The sequence below is a fragment of the Chrysemys picta genome, chromosome 1, assembly GCF_011386835.1.
Source record: "Chrysemys picta bellii isolate R12L10 chromosome 1, ASM1138683v2, whole genome shotgun sequence".
Classification (NCBI taxonomy): Eukaryota; Metazoa; Chordata; order Testudines; family Emydidae; genus Chrysemys; species Chrysemys picta.
This window is the reverse complement of record NC_088791.1, coordinates 147,328,622-147,355,490: the sequence shown is the minus strand read 5'-3', so window position 1 is coordinate 147,355,490 and position 26,869 is coordinate 147,328,622. Positions and strand designations below refer to the sequence as shown.

General features: G+C 43.6%; 1 protein-coding gene across 7 annotated transcripts in view; it reads right to left on the bottom strand.

The window, feature by feature from the left end:
* GDAP2 (ganglioside induced differentiation associated protein 2) overlaps positions 1-26,869 on the bottom strand; it is a 44,254-nt gene that overhangs the window by 16,138 nt on the left and 1,247 nt on the right. For 4 of the 7 annotated variants that reach the window (XM_065586345.1, XM_005292728.4, XM_065586350.1 and 1 more), the window contains 8 exons: positions 23,860-24,106; positions 22,796-22,935; positions 15,664-15,817; positions 13,541-13,629; positions 9,675-9,751; positions 3,871-4,030; positions 2,329-2,479; positions 1,141-1,217 (listed from right to left, as the gene is read on the bottom strand). In XM_065586345.1, the coding sequence (XP_065442417.1) occupies positions 1,141-1,217; positions 2,329-2,479; positions 3,871-4,030; positions 9,675-9,751; positions 13,541-13,629; positions 15,664-15,817; positions 22,796-22,935; positions 23,860-24,035 (1,024 nt within the window). In that variant the 5' untranslated portion in view covers positions 24,036-24,106. The remainder of the gene's footprint in view (positions 1-1,140; positions 1,218-2,328; positions 2,480-3,870; positions 4,031-9,674; positions 9,752-13,540; positions 13,630-15,663; positions 15,818-22,795; positions 22,936-23,859; positions 24,107-26,869) is intronic. The other 3 variants (XM_024109363.3, XM_065586356.1, XM_065586363.1) reach the window with 3 other exon arrangements.

The window sequence follows — 26,869 nt, the reverse complement described above, 5'->3', positions numbered from 1 at the left end:
ATTTTACAGTAGCTACTAGGATTGGTTTTTTTTTTTTTTTTGGTAATAAGAGTACACTTTGTACCTATAGATGGAGAGAACCTTTTAAAGGAGTTTTACAGGTTAAATATCTGGTATGTGAGACATAATTGACTTAAGCCAATGACTGTACAGATTCAAAACCTCTAATAATGCTGCTAGCAAGAATGTTCCTGTACTTTGAAAAGTGTAATAATTATATTTCATCTGCCACATCCCTGCCAAATACTAACAGGAAATTATTGCTTCCTGTCCCCTAACAATAACATTCAGTCACTGAACCTGTCATCTCAACTCCCTCCTATAGCAGAAATTCTTATTGGTCCCTCAGTGCATGACCTTGCACTTCGTAGTATTAAATTTCATCCCATTTCTATTGCTCTGGTCCTCAAGATCATCCAATTCTTCCTGTATAATACTCCAACCCTCCTCTGCATTGATGAGACCTTCCAACATTGTCATCAGCAACTTCATTAACACATTCCTACCTTTTGTGGCAAGGTCACTAATGAAAATAGTAATGAAGATTGGCCCCAAGACAAACCTTGAGGCTCTTCACTAGTAACTTCCCTCCAGACTGATCGTTCTCATTTCAGCATAACCTGTTGCCTTCTCCACTTCAGCTAGCTTTTTGCCCACCTTATATTTTTTATATTAAGCCCTCATATTTTCCCTCTCAATTAATAATACCCCAAGAAACACAGCAGATGCCAGCCCTTGAGCTCGGCTTTAGAGATCTTTGCATTTAGGAAGCCACTTGAATTTGTAGATGCAGATTTTCTATGACTGATGTCAAATTACTTATGGTTAGAGCCCTGTGTGGATACAAAATTTGTATCTGCATCCAATCCGCAAACATGGCCCCCAGATATCCGCAGATTTTTAGAGCTCTATTTATGGTCCCAGTACATCACATCTCATTCTAGCTTTCATATGCCAGAAGTCTTGCTTGGCTGTGGCCTGCCTGGCACTGAAGTAGGACAGACGTTTTAATCTGTCATTAGATTAAAACACTTGCTCAGGCTTCATCTCATGAGCCTTCCTTCACACAAAGGTGGAAATGGCCATTCCATTTCCTACTGGTAAGTCTGTAAGAAACAGCCTTTGGGATCTTGAACTCACCTGTCTGATACAAGGCTTTGAGAGAAGCAACATCGGACAGGTCTTCAGCTCTTGCCTGACACAGCCAGCGATTGTAACTAGAAAAGTCAAACACACACATGGGTTCAGAGCTGTCTCTCTCTTTCATCTGTGTTAGAAAGCATGAAGATCAGCCTGGAAAAATCGGAGGAGCTGGATCTGCTACGCTTAGTGTTATAGAGCAGTCAACGTCGCAATCTTTTGAGTAAGGAAGCTGCTTCTGAAGTGCTTCAATGGGGAGTGTTTGGAAAAAAAGGAATATTGACTGTTGTCTAGTTATACTGTTGGTTACTTTGCTTGGGACAATAAATATACACTTAATTGGTTCTCTTTTCTAGCCCTCACACACAAGTGCAATGGTATTGCATTTCAGTTGCAACAAGTCAGTGCTTCAACAAACACAAAGTCATGCCTCATGCCCAAAATATGAGAATCATATCACAGGACTGGCTCCCTAGGAGGAAGTTAAACCTGCCTCTGATATGCAAAGAGCAGGGAAAAAATACAATTCAGCTGAAAAAATAAGCAGCAACTCAAAATTCTCTCTTCCCTCCAACTTCAAAAGCATAGGAGGAAAAAGGGTTTATTAGGTGCTCAGGATTCAAAAGGGCATGAGTTCTGAAACAGGTGTGCCTGTCTTAGAAAGACAAGACTAGGCTCAGTTACTGAAAGCTATGATGGAACTGTGCCATCTAGTGGAAAACAGGCAGTACAACTGCTCCAATGTGTCTAAATCAGAGGTCCCCAAAGTGTGGGGCGCCCCCACCACAGCTCAGCTGTGGCTCTGCTTCTGCCCCTGGCCTCGGCCCCGCTCCCAGCAACCTTTACCACCCCCCCAGAGATGCAGCCCCAGCTCCAGGGGACGTGGACATGGGGAAGGGGGCAGGGTGTAACCCTCAAAAGTTTGGGACCCCTGGTCTAGGTCCTGCAGATATGAAAACAATGGGACAAAAACTCCACAAAAAATGAAAACCAACCCTTCCCCTAGTCCCATAATTTTAGCACCAAGAGGCTACTCCAGGGATCTAGAATGAAACTAGGCCTTGTCCATGCTTTCCTGCTAACAGATTGCAAGTTTGTGTGACACTGAAAGAGGGCATTAAGGATCTTTCCCAGAGTCACAGGCCTAGCTGAGACATGCATATAGAGAAACAGGCAACATGTTCTCACTTTCTCTGATGCTGTTTCTGCAGTGCTGCCTCCGACAACTGTCCCTGAAGGATGAGGCGCCTCTGCTTATCAACATCTCCCTCCATGCGGGCAAATGCATGGGAACCAATGAATGATATATCTGCTTCCAGCCCCTCCTCATCCGAGTTATCTGCAATGGAAGCATGGGTGAAGAAGCTGTAAGGAAGCCAGAGCTCAAACTACATACAAGAGAACCACAATAATGAACATGGGAATATTGCCTCATGACAATACATCAATAAGACACAACCAAGTCAAAAGGTGACTGCACCCACAACACAAAAAAAAGACACCATGTTATTATGCACAAATTTTCTGTGGTTCCATTTGATAGAGCAATGACCTCTATTGAACTTAGCATGGAGTTAAGAACAAGGAACTCCTGAAACCTAATATTAGCTCTGTTAGCGATGTAGGGTATGTCTTCACTACCCGCCGGATCGGTGGGCAGCGATCGATCCAGCGGGGGTCGATTTATCACGTCTAGTCTAGACGCGATAAATCAATCCGAGTGCTCTCCTGTCAACTCCTGTACTCCAGCTCGGCAAGAGGTGCAAGCAGAGTCGATGGCGGAGCGGCAGCAGTCGACTCACCGCAGTGAAGACACCACTGTAAGTCGATCCAAGTACGTCGACTTCAGCTACGTTATTCACATAGCTGAAGTTGCGTAACTTAGATCGATCCCCCCACAATGTAGACCAGGCCTAACTCTGTGACCTTGGGCAAATCAATCTCACTTGCCCCTAGCCACAACCAGTAGAGTGATAACAATGAACTATTTCCAGTGTTACTCCAATGTTTATAAAGTGCCTTGAAAATACAAATTTGCCTTTTAAATGCTAAAAGTATTCTCTCCAGCTCTTAAACTAGAGGTCAGATTAGATAATGGCCTCCTTCTGGGCTTAGCATCTATAAACTGAGTGCCATGGTGACTGCAGACATGCATCCTTGGAACAGATGGATTGGCCTTGTCTACTCTAGGGGAGAACAAAAAAAAAAAAAAAAAAAAAACACATCTGTAATTCACCACTAGGTGCAGCTCCACCTAAGACAATGCTGGAAGCTGTATCATAGATAGGGTTTGGATGTTACCACCACATCACCTAACCCCGATCAGAACAGACTTTCATGAGATGGTGGTAAAAATGCTTGAATTTAGGGGATTTCAAGAGAGAGACTGTTGGTTTCCAGCCCCTCCTCAACCTCCACCCTATCCATTAATTACTAGAAGAGCCGATTTCCCAGGCATCTCAGACTAGTGCAATGCATCAGAATGAGTGGCGTTGGGGAAAATCCGAGCATAGGCCTCCAGTCACCTCCCACATACAAAGGGAGAAAGCAGAAGTTACTGCTGTAGAATCCAGGCAGCTGCCTGAGCAGGACATGGGTGAAAATCTCATTCTGAAGATTCTCCCTGTTGGGTACACTCCATCTAAAATATGGGATTCATAATTCTCTGCGCATGCTCTCTGGTTTTCCTTGACTTTTGTGCCAACATTTCAAGGTTGAATTATAACTCACCATCTGGAGCACCTGGTTTTTCACTGATCCTGATCTGTCGCTCTGGTACCACTGGCTCCCCTTCTGAATTGCCAATATCTGCAGGAAGGCATGGTAAGGAATGACATTCTTCTTCCAATGACCTTGGAAAATACAGAGGCAGCAGCTTCTGGTAAGTGGCCTACAAATGACAGAAAGTTTGAAAAGGCCTTGCAGGCATCCCCATTCTTCAGAGACCGCTAGAAACGACTTTTCTATATAGCCACAGAAGAACCTGTAACTCTGTAAAGGGGGTAGGGGGATAATGGATCGCTCTCCTAGGTACTTTTCAGTGAGTTGCATTACTCTTCCTTTCTTCCACTGAGCTTTTGCCAAAAACAAGAGGATAAAAGGAGCCAGCCTCAGTTTTACAGGGGTTTTAAATAGGGCTGTCAATTAATTGCAGTTAACTCACCCGATTAACTCAAAGAAATTAATCGCGATTAATTGCACTGTTAAATAATAGAATATCAATTGAAATGTATTAAATATTTTGGATATTTTTCTACATTTTCATATATATTGTATTGTGTTGTAATTGAAATCAAAGTATACATTATCTTCATTACAAATATTTGCACTGCAAAAATGATAAACAAAAGAAACAGTATTTTTCAATTCACCTCATACAAGTACTGTAATGCAATCTTTGTCTTGAAATTGCAACTTACAAATGTAGATTGTTTTTGAGTGCAGTCATGTAACAAAACAATGTAAAACTTCAGAGCCTACAAGTCCACTCAGTCCTTCTTGTTCAGCCAATCGCTAAGACAAACAAGTTTGTTTACATTTACAGGAGCTAATGCTGCCCGCTTCTTATTTACAATGTCACCTGAAAGTGAGAAGAGACGTTCGCATGGCACTTTTGTAGCCAGCATTGTGAAGTCTTTACATGCCAGATATGCTAAACATTCATGTGCCCCTTCATGCTTCGGCCACCATTCCAGAGGACATGCTTCCATGCTGATGATGCTTGTTAAAAAAAAAAATGCATTAATTAAATTTGAGACTGAACTCCTTGGGGGAGAACTGTATGTCCCCTGCTGTTTTACCCGCATTCTGCCATATTTTCCTTGTAATAGCAGTCTTGGATGATGACCCAGCACATGTTGTTCATTTTAAGAACACTTTCACTGCAGATTTGACAAAATGCAGAGAAGGTACCGATGTGAGATTACCAAAGATAGCTACAGCACTCGACCCAAGGTTTAAGAATCTGAAGTGCCTTCCAAAATCTGAGAGAGATGAGGTGTGGTGCATACTTTCAGAAGTCTTAGAAGAGCAACATTCTGATGCGGAAACTACAGAACCCGAACCACCAAAAAAGAAAATCAACCTTCTGCTGGTGGCATCTGACTCAGATAATGAAAATGAACATGCGTCGGTCCGCACTGCTTTGGATTGTTATCGAGCAGAACCCATAATCAGCATGGACGCGTGTCCTCTGGAATGGTGGTTGAAACATGAAGGGACATATGAATCTTTAGTGCATCTGGCAAGTAAATATCTTGTGACGCTGGCTACAACAGTGCCATGAGAACGCCTGTTCTCACTTTCAGGTGACATTGTAACATTAAGCGGGCAGCATTATCTCCTGCAAATGTAAACAAACTTGTTTGTCTGAGCGATTGGCTGAACAAGAAGTAGGACTGAGTGGACTTGTAGGCTCTAAAGTTTGACATGGTTTTGTTTTTGAGTGCAGGTTTTTTTGTACATAATTCTACATTTGTAAGTTCAACTTTCATGATAAAGAGATTGCACTACAGTACTTGTATTAGGTGAATTGAAAAATACTATTTCTTTTTTTACAGTGAAAATACTTGTAATCAAAAATAAATACAAAGTGAGCACTGTACACTTTGTATTCTGTGTTGTAATTGAAATGAATATATTTGAAAATGTAGAACACATAGAATACCATGTATTTAAAAAAATTTCAATTATTGTTTACAAGTGCAATTAATCACAATTAATTTTTTAATCACTTGGCAGCCCTAGTTTTAAAGAGTCACAGAAGTATTAAGTCACATCAATTCCACCCTCTTTCCCCACTCCTTCCTTCCCCCCCGAGCCATGTTAAAAAACATAGTAAGAAAACTAAAAAAGAGCCAACATGTCTAAACAACAAAGTAAAAGAAGCAGAGAGAGGCAAACAGGCATCCTTTAAAAAATGGAAGTTAAATCCTAATGAGGAAAATAGAAAGGAGCATAAACTTTGGCAAATGAAGTGTAAAAATATAATTAGGAAGGCCAAAAAAGAATTTGAAGAACAGCTAGCCAAAGACTCAAAAAGTAATAGCAAAAAATGTTTTAAGTACATCAGAAACAGGAAGTCTGCTAAACAACCACTGAGGCCACTGGATGATCGAGATGCTAAAGGAGCACTCAAAGACGATAAGGCCATTGTGGAGAAACTAAATTAATTCTTTGCATTGGTCTTCATGGTTGAGGATGTGAGGGAGACTCCCAAACCTGAGACATTCTTTTTGGGTGACAAATCTGAGGAACTGTCCCAGATTGAGGTGTCATTAGAGGAGGTTTTGGAACAAAATGATAAACTGAACAGTAATAAGTCACCAAGACCAGATGGTATTCATCCAAGAGTTCTGAAGGAACTCAAATGTGAAATTGCAGGTCTACTAACTGTCATCTGTAACCTATCATTTAAATCAGCTTCTATACCAAATGACTGGAGGATAGCTAATGTGATGCCGATTTTTTAAAAGGGCTTCAGAGGTGACCCTGGCAATTACAGGCTGATAAGCCTGACTTCAGTATTGGGCAAACTGGTTAAAACTATAGTAAAGAACAAAATTATCAGACACATAGATGAACATAATTTGTTGGGGAATAGTCTACATGGTTTTTGTAAAGGGAAATTATGCCTCACCAATCTACTAGAATCCTTTGAGGGGGCCAACAAGCATGTGGACAAGGAGGATCCAGTGGATACAGCGTATTTAGATTTTCAGAAAGTCTTTGACAAGGTCGCTTAAACAAAGTACACAGTCATGGGATAAGAGGGAAGGTTCTCTCATGGATTGGTAACTGGTTAAAAGATAGGAAACAAAGGGTAGGAATAAATGGTCAGTTTTCAGAGAGGTAAATAGTGGTGTCCCACAGGGGTCTGTACTGGGCCCAGTCCTAGTCACCATATTCATAAATGATCTGGAAAAAGGGGTAAACAGTGAGGTAGCAAAATCTGCAGATGATACAAAACTACTCAAAATAGTTAAATCCTAGGCAGACTGCAAAGAGCTACAAAAGGATCTCTCAAAATTGGGTAACTGGGCAACAAAATGGCAGACGAAATTCAATGTTGATAAATGCAAAGTAATGCACATTGGAAAAACATAATCCCAACGATACATATAAAATGATGGGGTCTAAATTATCTGTTACCACTCAAGAAAGAGATCTTGGAGTCACTGTGGATAGTTCTCTGAAAACATCCACTCAATGTGCAGCGGCAGTCAAAAAAAGAAACAGAATGTTGGGAATCATTAAGAAAGGGATGGATAATAAGACAGAAAATATCATATCGCCTCTATATAAATCCATGGTATGCCCACATCATGAATACTGTGTGCAGATGTGGTCGCCCCATCTCAAAAAAGATGTACTGGACTTGGAAAAAGTTCAGAAAAGGGTAACAAAAATGATTGGGGGTATGGAAAGACTTCCGTATGAGGAGTGATTAATAAGACCGGGATTTTTCACCTTGAAAAAGATGGCTAAGGGGGGATGTGATAGAGGTCTATAAAATCACGACTGGTGTGGAGAAAGTAAATAAGGAAGTGTTATTTACTCCTTCTCATAACACAAGAACTAGGGGTCACCAAATGAAATTAATAGGCAGCAGATTTAAAACAAACAAAAGGAAGTATTTTTTCACACAAAGCAGAGTCAACCTGGAACTCCTTGTCAGAGGATGTTGTGAAGGCCAAGACTATAACAGGGTTCAAAAAGGAACTAGATAAATTCATGGAGGATAGGTCTATCAATGGCTATTAGCCAGGATGGGCAGGGATGGTGTCCCTAGCCTCTGTTTGCCAGAAGCTGGGAATGTGCAACAGGGGATGGATCACTTGATGATTACCTGTTCTGTTCATTCCCTCTGGGGCACCTGGCATTGGCCACTGTTGGAAGACAGGATACTGGGCTAGACGGACCTTTGGTCTGACCCAGTATGGCCATTCTTATGTCAGGGCAGTCTTGTGCCCTGGAGCGTATTTCATTAAAGTTGTGTCTAGACTAGCATCTAGAGAAATGGACTTCCCTCCTGTGAGACAATACCATCACAGCCGGTCACCCCTTCAGTATATCTGTGTCTGATATTATCAGCCTACACTTTCCCTCTCAATTTCAATCCATTATTGCTAGTGATATCTTCCTAAAGAAATCTTCCTCCTTCTCTGTTTAACTCCCTTCACATACTTCAAGATTGCTATACCTTTTTAATCCTCTAATGCTTAGCCAAAGCTTCATGTTTAGTTCGATTCTTTCCTTTAAGTTATTATTGTTATCTATGTCTGTATTTCCACAGGTGAAAGCAAAACAGAGGAAACAGAAATATAGTGGGGCCTAAGGAGATAAGAAGCTTGCTAAGGAGATAAAATAAGATTCACCTCGGGCAAATCTAAGCCAGCAAACATTAATTTGATTGGAAGGTAGGAACCCTGAAACCCTAAGTGTTGAGACTTGTTCGCAGGGGCAATCAAATATTGCCCAATCCCATGCCACATTGGCAACTGGCCTAGAGAGGGGGCTGCCTTTAATTTACATCAACTGGGGTAGACTGCAGCCACCCCTTTTCTTGAAATAAAAAAATAGTCTGCAAGGATGACAGATCCTAACAAAGGCTGCTTGGATCAAGCTGGAGGCACTGCACATTATGATCTGTCATTTCTGTAGACTGGACCTCTTTTAAAGAAGAGGGCACTTGCAAGCTATGTTTTGGCCACCCCAGGGCCACGCAAGGGTAGAGAATGATCTCTGATAGAGAAATATGAGGGAAGGGACACATTATTTTTTCCTTACCGATTAGCAGCTGAACTTGGAGAAAGCCTTTCCATTTAAAAGCCCAGATTGTTCTTAAGATAATACAAGATATATTCCAGATCCCAGTGCCAAGAACACTGACTGGCTTCGCTATGTTATACACATATTAGTAGGAGGCGCTCTACACAGATACAGTGAGAAGACATGGAAGAATGTCAATACTCAAACTGCCAAAGGCTTTTTGTCTTGGAAAGAAAACAGTGGCTAGCTAATTTCCCCAAGTAATGTCTGAATCAGTCAGTTTCTAGGTGTTTGTGAGAGGATCTGTGGGGATGCTAATCTTGGGAGCAGGGAGGATTTTTAGCAGGAGGGATGTAAGGTGGGAATTTTGAATGTAGTGACTTGCTCTGCCTTCTTACAGCCGAAAACCATCTTGCACAAGTATCCCATCTAACCCAAGTCCCTCATGCTGGTGCCCAAGTGATGAGTCAGGAACCTGTAAGTGACAAGTGGGGTGGCTTGGAGTGCATCTGCAGCTATCAGTGAGAATGTGAGCAGGAAGAAACTCGGAGAGGTGCTTTTGGTGAAACATCTGGGAGGAGGCTGAAAGGGATGAAGAGGAACCAACAGTCATGATGAGAGACAGATATAACAACTTGAGGATGGGGAAACTGGTCTTCAGCTTCACAGTACAACATACGGAACAAGAGTCTCCAATGCTCCAGTGCCCTAAGAATTAGAACATACCTAAGAACTTTGACAGGATGAACAATGACGAGAAATACCTGTTCGATCTCAGAGACTGCAAACACCACCTTCTCCAGGGTTTCCCCATGAATCTCCAGGAACCTTCTGACTGTGCCTGTGAGCAAGAGAATTAAATACATTGAGCAAACAGGGAGACAGATTTACAATCTCAGCTACAATCAGGGACACTCACTAGCTATAGGCAAATATGAAAGATGCTTCCCTCCATCTGCAAGTAGGGAAAGGCCCTCACCCCACAGGCAGGACCCTAATGGGTAGCTAGGAGCACCATACACAGTGGAGGTTTCAGAGTAACAGCCGTGTTAGTCTGTATCCGCAAAAAGAAGAACAGGAGTACTTGTGGCACCTTAGAGACTAACAAATTTATTAGAGCATAAGCTTTCGTGGACTACAGCCCACTTCTTCGATATGCATCCGAAGAAGTGGGCTGTAGTCCACGAAAGCTTATGCTCTAATAAATTTGTTAGTCTCTAAGGTGCCACAAGTACTCCTGTTCTTCTTTATACACAGTGGAGTGGGCACACACAAAAAGACAGCTTGCTAGATATTAAGAATATCCATAGTTATAGAATCATAGAAATGCAGGGCGGGGAGGGGCCTCGCAAAGTCATCAAGTCCAGCCCCCCACGCTAAGGCAGGACCAACTAAACCTAGACCATTCCTGACAGTTTTGTCCAAACTGTTTTTAAAAACCTCCAGCGATGGACATTCAATCACCTCCCCTGGAAGTCTATTCCAGAGCTGAACTACCCTTATAGTTAGAAAGATTTTCCTAATACCTAACATAAATCTCTCTTGCTGCAGATTAAGACTACCAAAAGACAAAAGTTTTGCCCCTGACAAGCGCCGGTGTGAACAGCACTTTGTCGCCAGGAGCACTCTACTGCTGACAAAGCTAATGCCGCTCGTTGGGGGTGGAAGTCTTTTGTTGGCAGGAGAGCTGACAAACAGCAGCTACACTGCATGCCTTTTAGCGGCACGGCTGTAGCGACAGAGCCATGTCGCTAAAAGCTGCATAGTGTAGACCTAGCCTAAGGCTAGGTCTACACTGAGAGGGGGGGCGACCTAAGATAAGCAACTTCAGCTACACTAAGTCAGCGTATCTTAGGTTGATTTACCTGGCCGTCAGTGAGTTGACAGCTGCCGCTCCCCCGTCGACTCCGCTTCCGCCTCTCGCTGCGGTGGAGTTCCGGAGTTGACGGCAGAGCGATCGGGGATCGATTTTATCGCATCTACACTAGACATGATAAATCAATCCCCAATAGATCGATCACTACCCGCCAATCTGGCGGGTAGCGTAGACGTACCCTAAGACTATTCCTTTTTGTCCTACCGTCCGTGGACATGGAGAACAACAGATCACAGTTTCTTTATAACAGCCTGAACATATCCGAAGACTTATGCTCTCCCTCAGTCTTTTCTTCCCAAAACTAAACATGCCCAGTTTTTTAACCTTTCCTCATAGGTTAGGTTTTCTAATCCTTTTATAATTTTTGTAGTTCTCTTTGGGACTGTCTCCAATTTGCCCACATCTTCCCTAAATTGTGGCGTCCAGAGGTGAATACAGCACTTCAGCTGAGGTCTCACCAGGGCTGAGTATAGTGGGACAATAACCTCCTGTGTCTTACATACAACACTCCTGTTAATATACACCAGAATGATATTCGCTACACACTGTTGATTATGTCATTTCTTCCTTCATGGGATCTCTCAAAAGCTGTCCTTTTCTCTTAGACCATTTGTCCATGCAGTGACTGCAGTAGCTCAGACAAGAACGGCTGGCTTCTCACCTCCTTCCTTCAAACAATCCACTGAGAGCCTTCTACTGCAACCCTCTGACCATGTCACACTCAGATTCAAATCCCTTCACAGGTACAGTCTTCATCCAAGTTCATGCTTCTGGAATTTACCTTCAAGGTTCTGCACAAATTTTGCTCCTGCTTAAAATTCTGCTCCCAGTTCTCTCTACTCCCTTTCCCACATCCTTTGTTCTGGTTAAGCCTTCCTCCTCTCCACATCTTTTGGACAGTATACTTGTCCCATTTATCTTTGTATCTTCCCTGCTGCCACTCTTGCTGGGAACAGTCTCCTCCCTAAACGCCGAATGGCCACCCTCTCTCCAACCAAATCCTTTTCTACACACATCTGCAAGACCCATCAACATTAATCAAGGTGCAAAAAAGCCAACATATTATTTTGAGAACAGACCCCTCACCTGATGACTCTGAACTGTATTTTCTCTCATTTAGAATACAAGTCTCTTGGGGCTGGGAGCTTGTTACTTTCTAGATATTGGACACTGCACAATGGGGCACTCAACACAGGGCGAAAGATCTTCTCTCCATGCAAGTTTCCCTTTATAGTAAACTGGAAATGGGTATGAGAAACAAACACATTGGCTCTAAAAGCAGGACAACAATCACAAGGTGTTAGGAACTGAATCTGTGAGCACACTGCTTGTGAACTGTAGAGGAGCCTGGCAAATTTCCAGAGAGAAGCAGTGGCAGAGATGTGAAATGTGTTCCCAGAGACCCACAAGGCCAACTCAATCCATTCCCTCATGAGCCAAGCTCCATTCTCTGAACTACTTCCAGAAAAATGTTACTAACGTATGTTGAGCGAAAGTCCCAGAACAAGCCAACATGCACTGCAAGTTTCCAGGAAAGCCAGGCGCCTCAAGCAACCCCACACTGCACACAAGCTAATCTTCAATAGTAGAGGCTGCTCCAAAGCCGGTTCATCAGCACAAAGCCTCACAAATAAACCAAGACACCACCACGAAGGACAATGAATTTAGAAATAACCGCAATGATTTTCTGATGCACCGGAGAAGAGAGACTTATGGTGACATTTGTCACTCACTCTGAGGGGCCTTTCATTGTAGCATCCAATTGTGCACCCCTGCTGGCCTGCTGCAGATGTAAAGTACTGCCGATGCCTTGGAGAAAACTTCAAAAAGCATTTTAAATTAGAAGCGATTCTCTTGTGATTTGCAGATTTTATACTATTTCCTCTCTCCTGCTTTCTTGGACTATCCAAAGGTTTAGCATAATGTGAGGATGCGGTCAAGTTCCCATCAACACTAACAGTCAGGAGAAAACTGTTTTGTAACCAGGTCCCCAGACTGGGATGTCCTGGTGGTATAGATGGGGCCCTTAAGCTTTGATCTTGTCAGCTCTCATTAGTTAGTCATTTGGACAGGAAGAAACAAAAGGTCAGCACTTCACAGAACATTATTGGATGGTATGGATGTGCAGAGACTGACAGCAGCAAGGAAGGGGTGTTACTAGTTTAGAGAACAAAATCCAAACAAATTAAATCAATGAAGGACTTTTCAAGCAATAGCAGCAGTTTGGAGAAAAAGAGGATGCATTTCCATACATTTCCTGCAGTGAAATTCTCATGTAAATGGGTTAAACCACAGCAAAAATCCTCACAGAAGCCACTGCTGCTGTCAGTCTCTGCACATCCATACAATCCAGCACTGTCAGTCATAACGCCACCTTCCTTTCATAAGTCTCTCCCAGCTCCCCTTTTCACCTTGAAGGTTCTTCTGCATTCACATGCCATTGAGTGTGTACATACAGCTAAAACAGGAAGATTTTCAGACACTGGGCCAGTTTCTACCTCTGGTAGAAATGCAGGCTCCTGGCAAAACAATGCTGACTGAAACACTTAGGCATTTGCCAGGTCTACACCTGAATATACAGCTCTACTGACTTTGACCCAATGGAAGGCACCACTGTTGCCCCAACATTCTGCTGCTTAACACCCCCATCCCCAAATGCTCCAACACCATGCTGTTATTTAAGTCTAATGTGCACAACACTGGGCTCCAGCTGGTGTAGTGTTAGGATGCAGTGACCTTCCAAGACCTACTTACGCAGTGCTATGTGGGTTGCATCCTCCAAAGGGTAGCCTCTTTTCACAGAGTTTATGACACAGAATCCCACTGAGGACATTGCCTGCTCCCTGAAGTCAAGAGGAGAAAAGAAACCCAGGCATGAAAACAAGAACCTTATACAGGAGTGAGCTATTAGCAGGTGGTATGGGGGAGACGAGAAGCAGCTCAGTGGGCAGGATATGGCACTAACACATCCCTCATCTCTACTTGAGGAATCTCTTCTGGTTTGCAGTAGAGGGATTCCCACCTTATGAGCCACAGGAGGTTCACTAGGTGGAGAAGGCAGAGAAACACTACTTGCCCCCAACTTTCTCCCCTGATTTGCTCCTGAATGTCCCTTCCCACTTGGACCACTTCCTCATATCTCAAACCAAGCTCCCCATAAGCCGCTCCCCCACCCAGTCCACTGGAAAACTGCTGTCTGCAGGTGGGCTCTGCCAGGAAAAGAAGGGGAGATGCAGGGAATGGGTTCTTAGGAGTGGTGGCAGGAGAGCAACACTAGCTTTTCCCTGTCTTATCCACTTGACTAGTCTCCTGTTTGCCAAAAAGGATTTCCACTGCTGCAAATCAGAGGACCAACAGAGGGTTGGTGAAAACAGAGGGAAGGAAACCACGAGAGTATTCCCTCTTTCCTGTGGGGCCTGTTAGGTCTGCTGGAGACTAGAATCCATGGCAAATCTTAGGAAGCTTCTTAGGTCCTCCACACTGCCCTCTGGGTGGAATAATAATAATTATTTTTGCACTGACAAGTGCTTGTAGTGATCAGTTACATTGTTAGCCCTTTCCCTGCAGCAAGAACAAGCTCAGAGACCTTTTTTAAGAAGTGAAAAGTGCATGTCTCCAGCAACTATTTAATATGCTATACCAAGATCAAAGCTGGTGACTGCCAACTTTACAAAGTCCAAACTTAGTTACTTTTGAAAGGTGACTGCCACCTAACACCATCTAGTAAACTAAGTTTTATTTTTTCCTGCTTTGCTACTTTGTACCAAAATCCATCACCCCCCCCCCAATAATAGAAAAATGAAGTCTCTTGAACTCTATTTTCAGGGTGTCATAATTCAGAAACTTCTTGTCCAAATCACTTTAAAGTTTGCAGGAAAATTCTCCTCAGGCCCAGACCTAGCTACCAGTTTTAAGGCACATAAAACTATAGATTTGAGAAGATTGGGGGATTCTGGAAAAAAGTGGCCTTATTATGGAAACTCAGGAGTAAACTTGACTACAAAGCAACTATCATTGCACCGTAACAAACAGATCTTCAAATATCTAGAAAAGTTGTTTCCCCCTCTCCCTAAGAAAGCACAAAGCTCCATTCCCAGATGTTGCTCCTTGTTCACTGTTTATCACAAGGTGTTGCTAAAATGACAGTAGCAGTCATAAGAAAATAACTTTGAAGAATTCAAAAGCCCAAAGGTATAAAACATACTTAAATATATTAAGATCAGAAAAACAATCAAAGATAAAAAAGGTAAAAGCCATAAACTAATCATTTATGGATTTAGAAACACCCTGATTCACAGTGTGAAGATTTTATAGGATTTTCTGCAAGGCATAAGTAACACCATAAAAAGGAAGTGCTTCACATTGTAGTCACTCATCACTACAGGAAGCTTAGAGGCACATATTGGACTGAATTATATAATCAGTAATGCCATCACATGTGGCATACTTGCTAAGACACGCATACTTGCACCTCAGACTTCAGGGGATCAGCTGTTTACCACAGGAGTCAGAATGGATCCTTCCCTCTCCAAATATACAGTACATTTCTGGCCTTCTGCACTGTTTGGAAGGTGGAGTGGGAAGAGAAGTATGCCGTTCCCCCTAGGCAATCAGTATTATCTTTTGGCCAGGCTGGGATACACGTCTTGATGATCTGATACAACGAAGTCAATTCTGTGTGCGTATTCTCCCTTCAAAATGGCAACTCATGCCTCCGGAGCACATAAGTGAGGGAGCAGAGTGGTCCCAGACTCTGCCCAGGTCTGAGAGGGTGTTGATGGGCATTCGTACCCACTTGGACTCTGCCCACACCAGGCAGCCCAGAAGCAGCATGTATTATGGATAACAGACCCTGGCCCAAATTGCCATGTGCTTACTTTGCAAGCTGCAGGACATTGCGGTAGCAGCTATACAGGGAGCTCTCGGCTGCTGTGCGATATCTGCTCTTGTATTTGGGTCCCACAGTGTGAATAATGAATCGTGCAGCCAGGTTAAATCCTTTTGTCAGTTTTGCCTCCCCCGTCCGGCATCCTAAAGAAACATACAAAGGATAAGACACTGAAGTCTTGGTAGGGCAAGAAGTAAAGCAACTCACTTCTCTTCATCCCCACACCAAACCCCACCTTGCAGCAAATCACTTCCATTTCATTAGTTTCCCATAGTTCCTGCACCACAAGATGGCAAGCTGCTACAGCAGCACTCAGCCAGCCTGAGGACATGCGGTGAGGTGTACTGGCTCCAGTCTGCTTCTCAGAAGCTAAGCACTCAACGAGTAGAACAGAAGCACCAAGTCACTGGAGAGGCTGTGTAACTTGACTGCAGTGCTCGCATGTAGGCCTTAAACCCATTCCCCCTCACAAAAAAAGCAGTATATTAACTTGGCGAGACAGTTGCAGTAGAAATGTGCTTTGCAGACAAACACAAACTCAACTCTTCTGAAAGTCTTTGTTTTTAGGAAAAAGAACAGGAGTACTTGTGGCACCTTAGAGACTAACAAATTTATTAGAGCATAAGCTTACGTGGACTACAGCCCACTTCTTCGCTTATGCTCTAATAAATTTGTTAGTCTCTAAGGTGCCACAAGTACTCCTGTTCTTTTTGCGGATACAGACTAACACGGCTGCTACTCTGAAACCTTTGTTTTTAGGAGACTGCTGTTTGATTAAATTTCTTGGTATAGGAGACTGACGTGGTCCTTTTAATCAGCCAACTTGTGGTTGTCAGAGCTATTAGAGATGGACAAAATGGCATGTTTCCTCCACATCACGTTGGAGCATAGTGCATAGTTGTGCCTTGTGGTTTGTTCTACAAGGTTTTCATCAGCCCAGTTTTGAATGTCTCAAGGGATGCCTAACAGATCTCACTGTCCAGAGAGGTTTCTGAGTGGGTATTCTGTCTACATTTTCTATTGTTCTAATTCATTCCTTTCCTCTTGGACAACTTCTCTCCCACAGACAGCGAAGTGTTTCCTTACATACACGTAGCTTTCTGGGAACCATTTTTCCCCTCACATACTGGTAGCGTTCTGGGGACCATTTATAAGCATCTATTTCACAACCAGTAGTACACTATGTACTTTGCAGAGAGTGATCTGGGCTCAAATCTATTCCAGTGGACCAAACTTCTTGCATCTTTAAAGCAAGACAGAAGAGCCAATGTACTAGCCAGGAGCTACAAGATGTTTTTTTCCTCAAGTCTTCCCTTAAGAGTGAAAAATACTCTCAGAATCCACCAGTACAAGACTGGCGTAAACTATTCCAGCCCCATTTAAGGAGAGGAATTTACTCACATTGGTGAAAAGAACGGGAGTACTTGTGGCACCTTAGTCTCTAAGGTGCCACAAGTACTCCTGTTCTTTTTGCGGATACAGACTAACACGGCTGCTACTCTGAAACCTCACATTGGTGAGTGAGAGTTATATTAGATATGTATCTTATGACTTTTTAAAATAAACTTAGTGCTTAGATTATCCACAATACAATACCCAGATGAACAGACATTCTTTTCTTAGCCTGTGTACTATATAATTTTTTTACATTAGGTTTAATAACATTTTTAAATCTGTTCCTTGCAACTCTAAGAAGAGTATTTTCAGTGTTCTGCACCACAGAATTGAGAAGGAGCGTTCACCCACTCTCAACAATAGTTCCAGCCCACTCCCAGCTGCTCTTTCCCCCACCCTTTGTTGAGTGCTGAAGACACTGAGTAGGGCGATTGCTCCTCCTCCCAATCCAACACACCTCCTTCTGCAGGTTTCTAAATGGAAACCAGTGGCAGAATAAGGAGGTAACAGGTTAGAGAATGGAACTTCAAGGGGAGAGATTAAGGGAGATCCACATCAGAATATCCATAACCCAGAGTTTAGAGCACTCTGCTGAGAGGCAGCAGATCCTGACTGAAATTCCCTTCTCATCAGGTAAAGGGGAGAATTGAACCAGGGTCTCTCACTCCCTGGGTGAGTACCCTAACCACTGGGCTGAAGGTTATAAGGGAGTTCCTTATCCTGCCCGTTTTGTGTGGAGCTATGAGGCCTCTGACCATGCCAACTTGATCGGGCCCCACACTTGTGTTAGGTGGAGGAGCACCTATCTTCGTGATCTGTGTATTGCACAGGGTCTTAGGTAGCAGAGAGGAACCCAAATGCCTAGAGTGAGGCAGCAGTGTGCATGCCCAGAGAAAGAAACAGGTGCCTAGAGAATTTTTAGCGCAATAATTTAGGCACTGAGGAAGTTTAGGCACCTACAGGGTTAGGTGGCAGCCAAGTGGGAGTTTTGTGGATCTCAATGTTGCCTAAAAACAAGACTTCGGCACTTAAGTACCTTTGTGAATCCCACCTAAAAGTCTCTATTTTCCCCTCATTGTTCTAGACCAGGGGTTCTCAAACATTTTAATGGGATCACTACAGCTGGTGCTAGACTTGCTGGAGCCTAGGCTGAAGCCTGAGTCCCATCAGCCAGGGCTGGCTTCAGCTTTTCCCCTTCCCACTGGGGCTGGGGTGGGCCTGGGCTTTGGTTCCCCCTCCTGTGGTCGTGTAGTAAGTTTTGTTGTCAGAAGGTGGGTTATGGTGCAATGAAGTTTGCGAATCACTGTTCTAGACCCATCCAGGATGTGAGCAGTTTGATGGGGTGAGCAGAAGCAGCCCAGGGAAGAGATATTCTTCCCCAAACATTTTTTCCTGTGCAAAACTAGAGAAAATCTGACAGGAGCACAGGCTGGGAAATTAAAGCAGGAGAGAAGTAAAAAAATAACCTGATGTAATAATATTCATCTGTAGCAGCAATCTCATCTTAGTGTACACTTCAGCAGTACATTCCACCCACAGATCTCAATGTGGTGTAGAAGAATGTGACAATTAAGCACATTGAGCAACATTATAGTTTTGGGATAATTGCACCTTTGACCCCCACCCCAGTGGTCTGTGCAAGGACTGCCCTCTCAGGTCTCAAGGTGACCCCCCCCAGGTCTCTGGCCAGGGACCCACATCTCTCTCCCTCCTGACTAGGGGTTTAGGGTTTCAGTACCCTTGCACTTCCCTGTGTTTATCCTAGCAGGTCTGACTAAATTCCAGAACCTGCACTTTGCTCTTTCCAAAGGCTATGACCAGTGTATACCAATGGTTGTAAGTAACCAAACAATTCTTTTGAAGCAAACATCTTTATTTAAGGACAAAAACATACAAAAATCATAGAACAATAAAAAGATCTAAACGTGTACTTAAGCTTATCAGAGGGACCCCATCAGCCCTCATGGGAGTCCCTGATGGGTTCCAAAGCCTTTCAAATTCTTCTCCAAGGCTTTGCTTCTTTTGGTTATCAGACCACAAGAAGTTCCCTTTCAGTCAGTTCAAACTCAGGCTTTCTACCAAAAAACCCTCTTTTTGTTCCCAGGCCTCCTGAAATAGTCCCCCTTTCCACCTTGGGTAAGGCTTCAAAGGCTGGGCATCTGCATAGCCAGTCTTGGGATTTTGTATATTAATCACCTCCTTGTGATTCTAGATTCTACAGGGAATCCACTTAGCAAGCCAGGAACACAAATACATATAATGCTTATTGATACAAAGGTCTGAACATTTTGTGGCCCATCACAAAATAATTGTCTGAAGATTTTCATTATTTCAAGGGCTGGCTCAAATAAAAATTTAAGAATACTAACGTTAAATATGGTAATCTCAAGACATGCCCGTGTTTGTCAGATCTGTCACAAGTATTACCCCACTTTACAAATCAGGAGCAAAGCACAGTGGCGAAGTGAGTTGCCCAAGGTAACGGTAACGAGGTGGCAAAATCAGTAACAGAGCCAAGATCTCATTTTATCCAGTCATTGGTCTAGACATTAGACCATCCTCTCCCAAACTTTAGATGGAAAACTCAGATTTTTTCCATCTAAAGAATGTTTTGGAGAGAAACAGAGCCATCTAATAGAGCCTTACAACATTTGGAAGACTGTTACTATACTGCTGTCTAAAATGCAGTAGACTCAGATGATAAACTGACAGCAATTCATCTAGAAATCTGATCCCCTCCCTGACGTATTTCTGGGTTAGAGGAAGCTGAACAGACTGTTCCCAGGGACATAGGAGTCAGCTGAGCCATAAAGAAAGCACTTGGTGCCTCTAGGCTTGAGTGGGAGCAGCGTATCACATGCTTTAAGCATGACTCTTTTTTGGAGCTTAGAGAAAGTGGATACAAATGGGTGGAAAGAGCATGTGACAGATAGTGAAACTTCCTGCAATATCTTTGGGAGATCATACTACATTTAAGTGAATGAATGGTTTATATATCATTGTGGGCCAGGGACTGCATGCACTGTATGGGGGAAAGTGTTACCACAGTTCCTCCAGGAAGTGAAACCAGTAGGGGATGATGAAGGCAAATCACTCAGGTTATAACACCTCCAGAAAGGTACCACCTTCCGAGGCTCATATATCCTGGTTCAGACCGGATTCTCCAGAGACCACCAGAAAAAGAAAGGACTTTTGGATAAATAGCCCTGAGCTTAAACTGACTCAGAGCCTTTGATCTGGCTCCTGATCTAAAGGCTGACATGAACTTGCAAGAACAGGGAAAACCTCGTTCTCAGGGTTGAAGGACTTACATCTACCAGCCCTATGTTGGAGTTGGGGTGATCTCTAGTAAGCTTTGTGGCATGTGTGTAGGTTTTTATTGGCTCTCTCTATAATGCTTTTACCTTAAGAATAAAAGTGCTTGCTTAGAAGGAGCTGTGTAGTAATTTATAACTGTTGGCCATATATTGGTCATAGCCTTCACAGAGAAAGCGAAGCATTAACTAAGCAGTCTGGCTCGCTGGGAATATCAGTGTAGATCAGGGAGCTGTGCAGCCTTAAAAACTCCAGTCAGAAGGGAGTGAGATGTATGTTTCTGCCCATGAGAGGTGACAGCTGTGAGGCAGAAACCTGTAAGTGGGTGCCCTCGAGGGACAATGGAGGGGGAAATACAGGTGCAGTTACCTTGAAAGGTATAAGGAAAGAACTGAAAGTCATCATTGCTACACTCTCATTCTAGGACATGGGACCACAGCACCACTATCACCTTCTCTCCAAGACCTTTTGCTACATAAAACAGCGCAAGACTGAAAAAGGAAGAAAGTCCAAAGTGAGTACATGTTAAACTTATTAAGTGAACTCAGTCGGTATCTCCTACTTCTCTTGTGTTCGAGTCACTAAAGTGGAAATGCCACTATTTGTGGCACAGCCTTCCTCTCCTCTCAATACCCCAGCAGGGTTTTCTTTAAAGTCTAACAGCTGTGTCAGTTTCTTTTCATCGACCCTGCAGTTCTCTCCTGGAAACCAGCAGCAATCTAGCACCACTGGTCTGAAGGATGTGTTACAGATATATTGGGAGACTATGGATTCCAATTAAATATTGATCCTTCAGGGGTTGAGGATGGCAGACAGCACACCAACCAGTATGGGAAGAGGAAATTGCAGAGAGGCCAGAGGCTAACCCCAATTCTTACAAAGAGTGTCCAGCAGAGCAGAGAGACCTCTCTCCATCCTACTCCAGAGGAAGAAGCAAGTATCTCACATTTACCTTCAAAGGACGAAGAGGTACAACCTGCTGGGATTCAAACTTGCGGTTCCAGGGATCTGGGTCACCCTCCAATATCACCAGACTTCAACTATGCCTGACTACAAAGGACATTCCTTATTGTGCACACTATCCTACCTCTTTCATTTGCAGATTTACTTTCCCTTCCCTTTGACTCTGAGTTACTCAGATGAAAAAAGTTAAATCAGGAAAATGAGGTGACTATATAAACAGAAGAAACTAATCCCACCTTAATTTAAATGGATGGCATAGTCTGGATTAGGAATATTATGCCTCTTCTTGTGTGTCTTGGAAAACTGACATAACCACCACTTTTCTACTACAGGGCAAAGACCTAGACTCACTGCCTACAGAAGGATCAAGACGATCTTGTGGTTAAGGCACTGTACTAGGTTCAGGAGATCTGTATTCAATTCTCAGCTCTGCCATAACTTCCTGCAGGACTATAGGGAAGTTGCTTAAACTCTGTCTCAACTGCAAAACAGGAGGGCTGTATGAGGATAACTTGGTTAGCATGTGCAAGGTGCTCAAATACTAGATAGGTGATACAGAAGTATCCAGATAAAGACAAGTCCATAATTCAAAGAGTATTTCTCTCTAGAAAAGCAAAATTGCCAGCCTTCCAATAGGGTTCTTCTTTCAGTATTATTAAACTGGCTTTCACAGATTCTAGGACTGGAAGGGACCTCGAGAGGTCATCGAGTCTAGTCCCCTGCCCTCATGGCAGGGCTAAATACTGTCTAGACCATCCCTGATAGACATTTATCTAACCTACTCTTAAATATCTCCAGAGATGGAGATTCCACAACCTCCCTAGGCTTGTGGAACTATTTTTGATTTAGTACAGGGAAAAATGAAAGAATTGATTAAGAGGTCACTCTGAGGCTCTATTTTATCATGCAGGGCAGCAACAATTTATCCGTTACTAGACATTGGTTCCTAAAAGATTAGGTTGCATGGCTGCAGGCTAGCAGCATGTACAGAACCTACTCAACATGAATTCTTGTTGAGTTTGGATTTTTGTTGGGGTGAACTACAAGACTCTCCAAGCATCTCCTTAAAAAGGGGCAGTACAGCAAAATTAGTATTCATACAAGTTCAGTCTCTGCAGCAAGAACTTTTATAACTGCTCTTTTAGATAACTTCAAACTTCAAGCAGCTTCAGATAACAAAGGGGACAACTGTGTCATAGTCTGAAAGTAAGAGCTCAGCAACTTGAACGGTTGCCAGAAGCTTCTAGGGCCAGTATTCTGAATTACAAATGGGGGAAATGGTCTACTATAGGGGGAAGTTTTGGCCAGACTACATTTCACATTAAAACCAGGTAAAGGAAATAAAGGTACGTGTCTTTTCTGCACCTTCCTTGCACTTCAAACCCAGATACTTCTGCTACGTGCTACATGGTGGCAGCTGCATCGCTATAGAGCAGGATTCTCCTTACCTTTGAGTTTCTGGAGTTCATCCCTCAGGTCGGGACCAGCATGCATGAAGATGCTCTCAGATACCGGATTCTTATCTGTGAGAGATTCATTGCTGGTGTTTACTATGGCTGTGCAGTTCAGTAATGCTACATTTCCTGTCCTGAGGAAACAAAGCCATTGAGTGCAGGTTAGATACATGAGTTTGGCACCACAGAAGTTCTTCTTGACTGCTAAGTCTGATGAGTTTTCATTGCTACTGTTAAAAAAACCTCTGGGCAACTGTGAAACTGACAAGAATCTGGTCACTTGCACTCTGATGCTTCAAGGGAAAGCTGTAAGTAGAATCAGAGACAGGAACTGAAGGAAGAAACTGAGGCTTAGAAGGAGAAGGATAGAGCAGCAGTGCCCCTACCCACCCCTGCTTGCAACAGCTAGGAGGATCTGGGGAGAACAGGCAGGGATAAAGCCAGAGAGAACGATCCTTCTTCTGTGCAGCAACCAGAAGGGGTTGGAGAAAGGGCTGATCTTCAAATTTACCAGACACCTGCAATCTGGAGGTTCACATGAACGAGAGACCCGAGCAAAGCCAAGAAATCCCAACCCCACTTCTTAGCAGCTGGGGAAAGGGGCTGGCTCTTCACTTTACTCCTGGTCCTGAGGGTTCCCCCACTTTTCATACTCGTCTTCTGCTGATAGGTGTAGTCCTCTGGAAATTATGTGTTGATAAGTGTGAGTGGGCTGGCGAGGGAGAGAAGACTACATAGATGGGGTAAGTTAGCACAGAGACACTGTTGAGATAGACAAATTTTGGAAGAAGAATACGGAGACAATACAACATAAAGAAAGCATGTGGAGGCAGAGAGATAGAGAAGAAAAAACAACAACAGACACTAAGGACAGTACAGGAAAAGATACCCCATTATTCTATGTTAGGAATGCAGAGAAGAAAGTGAGGCAAAAAGGAGAAAAAATCCACACCATGTGAAGAGCTTTATTTTGTGGTGATGACCATTTTGTTAGGCACTCTGTCATCACTGCATTCAGTACTGTGGCATCTAAAGAGTCAGAGCGATTTTGAACTTACCACAATATTATTTTTGCATTGATGTCTTTCCTGTATGGAAAAGGTGATCTAGCGTCAAGTTGGGGTTTTTCAACTTGAGTTTTGTGGGAGTCCAGTTGGTCTGCCTCACAGTAGTCATTCCAGGCTGGCAGAGAATCAATATCCACAAATTGGGAAGGAGCACCCAAGGGATCCATGGAATGGAAACAGCAAGTCCTCTTTCCACTATCTCTTCAGCACTCCAAATCTCACTGGAGTCTTTCTGGTGCTTCAGAGGAGAAAAAAATAGGGTCACAGACCTGGATTTTCACTGAGAATAATTCTGGAAGAGTTACACTTTTCATAATGGAAAGCTGAAGAACAATTAAAGCATTTGCAGGTAGCAACGTAGTTAAGATTCACAGGCTATTTCGTTCCCAACCTATCCTCTGTATGGTTTCATTTTTTTATCTCAAAATGTTTGTGCTTGGTCTCAGTACAAAGGTGAATTGTTTTGGAAAGTCTGAATTAAGATAATTAATCTGTTTTTGAATTATCCAATGGTGAAAAAACCCCCTCATTTTCCTCACTATAAAATGTTCCAATTGGTTTGTGAACTTCACTCTTATAAAATGCTGAATCTATAAACTCCACATTTTGCAGATTTGTAGTTCAGCCTAAGAAAGAAAATTCAAATTTGAAGAAAAATGATTCAGTGTTTTAAGTAAAAAAGGTACAAAATTACACACTTATGTATACATAACAGGTTAGACTTTCCTTTTCTGACTACCTTAATACTTAAAACATCCAATCCTGCATCCTCCACTGCAAATAAAGCTCCTCTTAGGATCAGGCCCTTAGTGCTTTAGTAACATTTAAACACTTTAAAAACAAAACAGTCAAATTTGCTTGCTCTCTATTTTGCAAAAATCAATAGTGCCTAGTGGACTGTCAGTCACTAATACAAATTGAGGTCTATTTCTCCCATGCCCCCTTCAAAGGCTTGGGAAGTTTAGAACTTAAGCTACTCTTCAGTTAATTTTTAACTTTGGGTTAATTTAACTGGCAACAACTTTGAAAATCTCTGATTTCCCATATAGTCAAAAAGATGATGCATTTTCCCAGTCCTGCTCTGAATCAGCCTGGACATTCTGTAAAGCCACAAAAATTGATAGAGTGACTTGCAGTTTAGCAGTGCTCCTGGATTCATCACTGACACTAATTTTGAATGATGCTTTCTATCATCTCTGACTGAGTAAGCGAATCTGCCTCATCCTGGCAAATGATGATCTTGCCTCCATTATGCACATCTTTTTCAACTCCTGTCTGGACTACAGTAATGCAATATACCTGGACACAAACCCCTCAGTTAACTCCAAATAGTACAGAAAACTACAGCACATCTCCTCAAGAACCTGCACTACTGCAAACACAAGCAGAATACGAAGATCAAGGTCTTGTTCCTTACCTTCAAGTAAATTAGTCGGGGAGGAATTCTGCACGACTGTGCATGCGCAAAATTTATGTTCCTCACAGATTTCTTTGCTTCCCTGCAGAAAAGTGACTTTCTGATGGGGAAGCAAAGGGAAGCCACAAGAGTGGTCATGTGACCCACCCCCAGCAGTATGTTTCAGGTGCCTAGGGCAGCCATCAGACAGATAAATCACTGTGGGGCGGGGAAGACCCGGCTGGTGGCTCCTACCCTGTACTGGACTCAGATGCTAGTCCCGGGTGGGCTGGGGAGAATGGGACTTCCTCTTCTCCTGCATGGCATCCAGGGCCATGTCAGACCCACTCCAACATTTCTCCCTCAGCTGCAGGAAGTTCTGCAAACTCCTCCTCACCCCGCTTCCTGCGCTCATCACTTCTCAGCTGCAGAGGGAGTTGCTCTCCCATCCGCCCAACCCCTGTGCATCCAGACCCGCTCATACCAAACCCTCCTGCTGAGCCTCACCCCCCCCGACGAGCCCCACTCCCACTACACCTGGACCACTCTGACAAGCCACCGGCACCTGGATCTCCCCCCACTGAGTCCCAACCAGCTGCACCTGGATCCCCACCCCACTGACCCCCACTCCTCCAGCATTTGGTCCCCCTCACTGAGCTTCCCACACCCAGAAACCCCTGCCAAGCTCTATTGCTCACACATCCCAGAACCCCCCCGCCGCTCCCCCCTGCTGAGCCCCAATCATCTTCACCTGGACTGCCCTGCAAAGTGCCACTACTGTTACACCCAGAACCCCTCAACAAGCCCCTGTGCATCAAGATCCCCCCTGCACCCAGATCCCCCACAGAGCTGCCCGTACCCCCAATGCCCCAAACAGAACCCTCTCAACCCATACCTGGATCCCCCCATACCAAGCCCCTCCACACTTGGATTCTGTCTTGCTGAGCCTGCCTGCCTGCCCACACCTGGTGCACCTGGCATGGACAGGCAGGGTCCTGGGGTATTTCTGGGGCAGGCCTGGTCCATGCACTGTGTCAGGGTTGGGTGCAGCTTCACCGCTGAATCCGCGTCCCGTGGGGAGGGGAGCTACACAGTGATCTCCCATCTCTGTGCAGCCAGTGGCCTGTGCTCCCCAATGCCATGCCGGAGCCTCCACATTTATTTGACAAATAAAATTTGCAGGATTTTAAAACATAGTAAGCAGAATTTTTAATTTTTGGTGCAGGATGCCCTCAGGAGTAAGTATTTAAAGACTTGAGCCCAGCATACTTAAAGCTATGGGATGAAGGCCACGTTTCATAACTCTGCTCCTCAGACACAATGGACCTCTACACAATAAGGGTAAAGCTGACTGTGTAGAAGACAGTTTCTAGCTCCAGACTGTGGAATGAACTAACACAGGAACTAAGGCTCACCCCAAAACATCACCACCTTTGGCTCCAAGTACACGGTGCACTTCTTTGACCTTGTCTTCTCTAACAGCATGTGCACTAAAATAAAAATTTTAAAGCAAAGCCAAACCAAAACACCAGAGCAACTAGCACCACAGCAGCTACTCGCATGTTGAAACTGAGAGACTGAAACAGGAACCAGTGAGAAAAAACT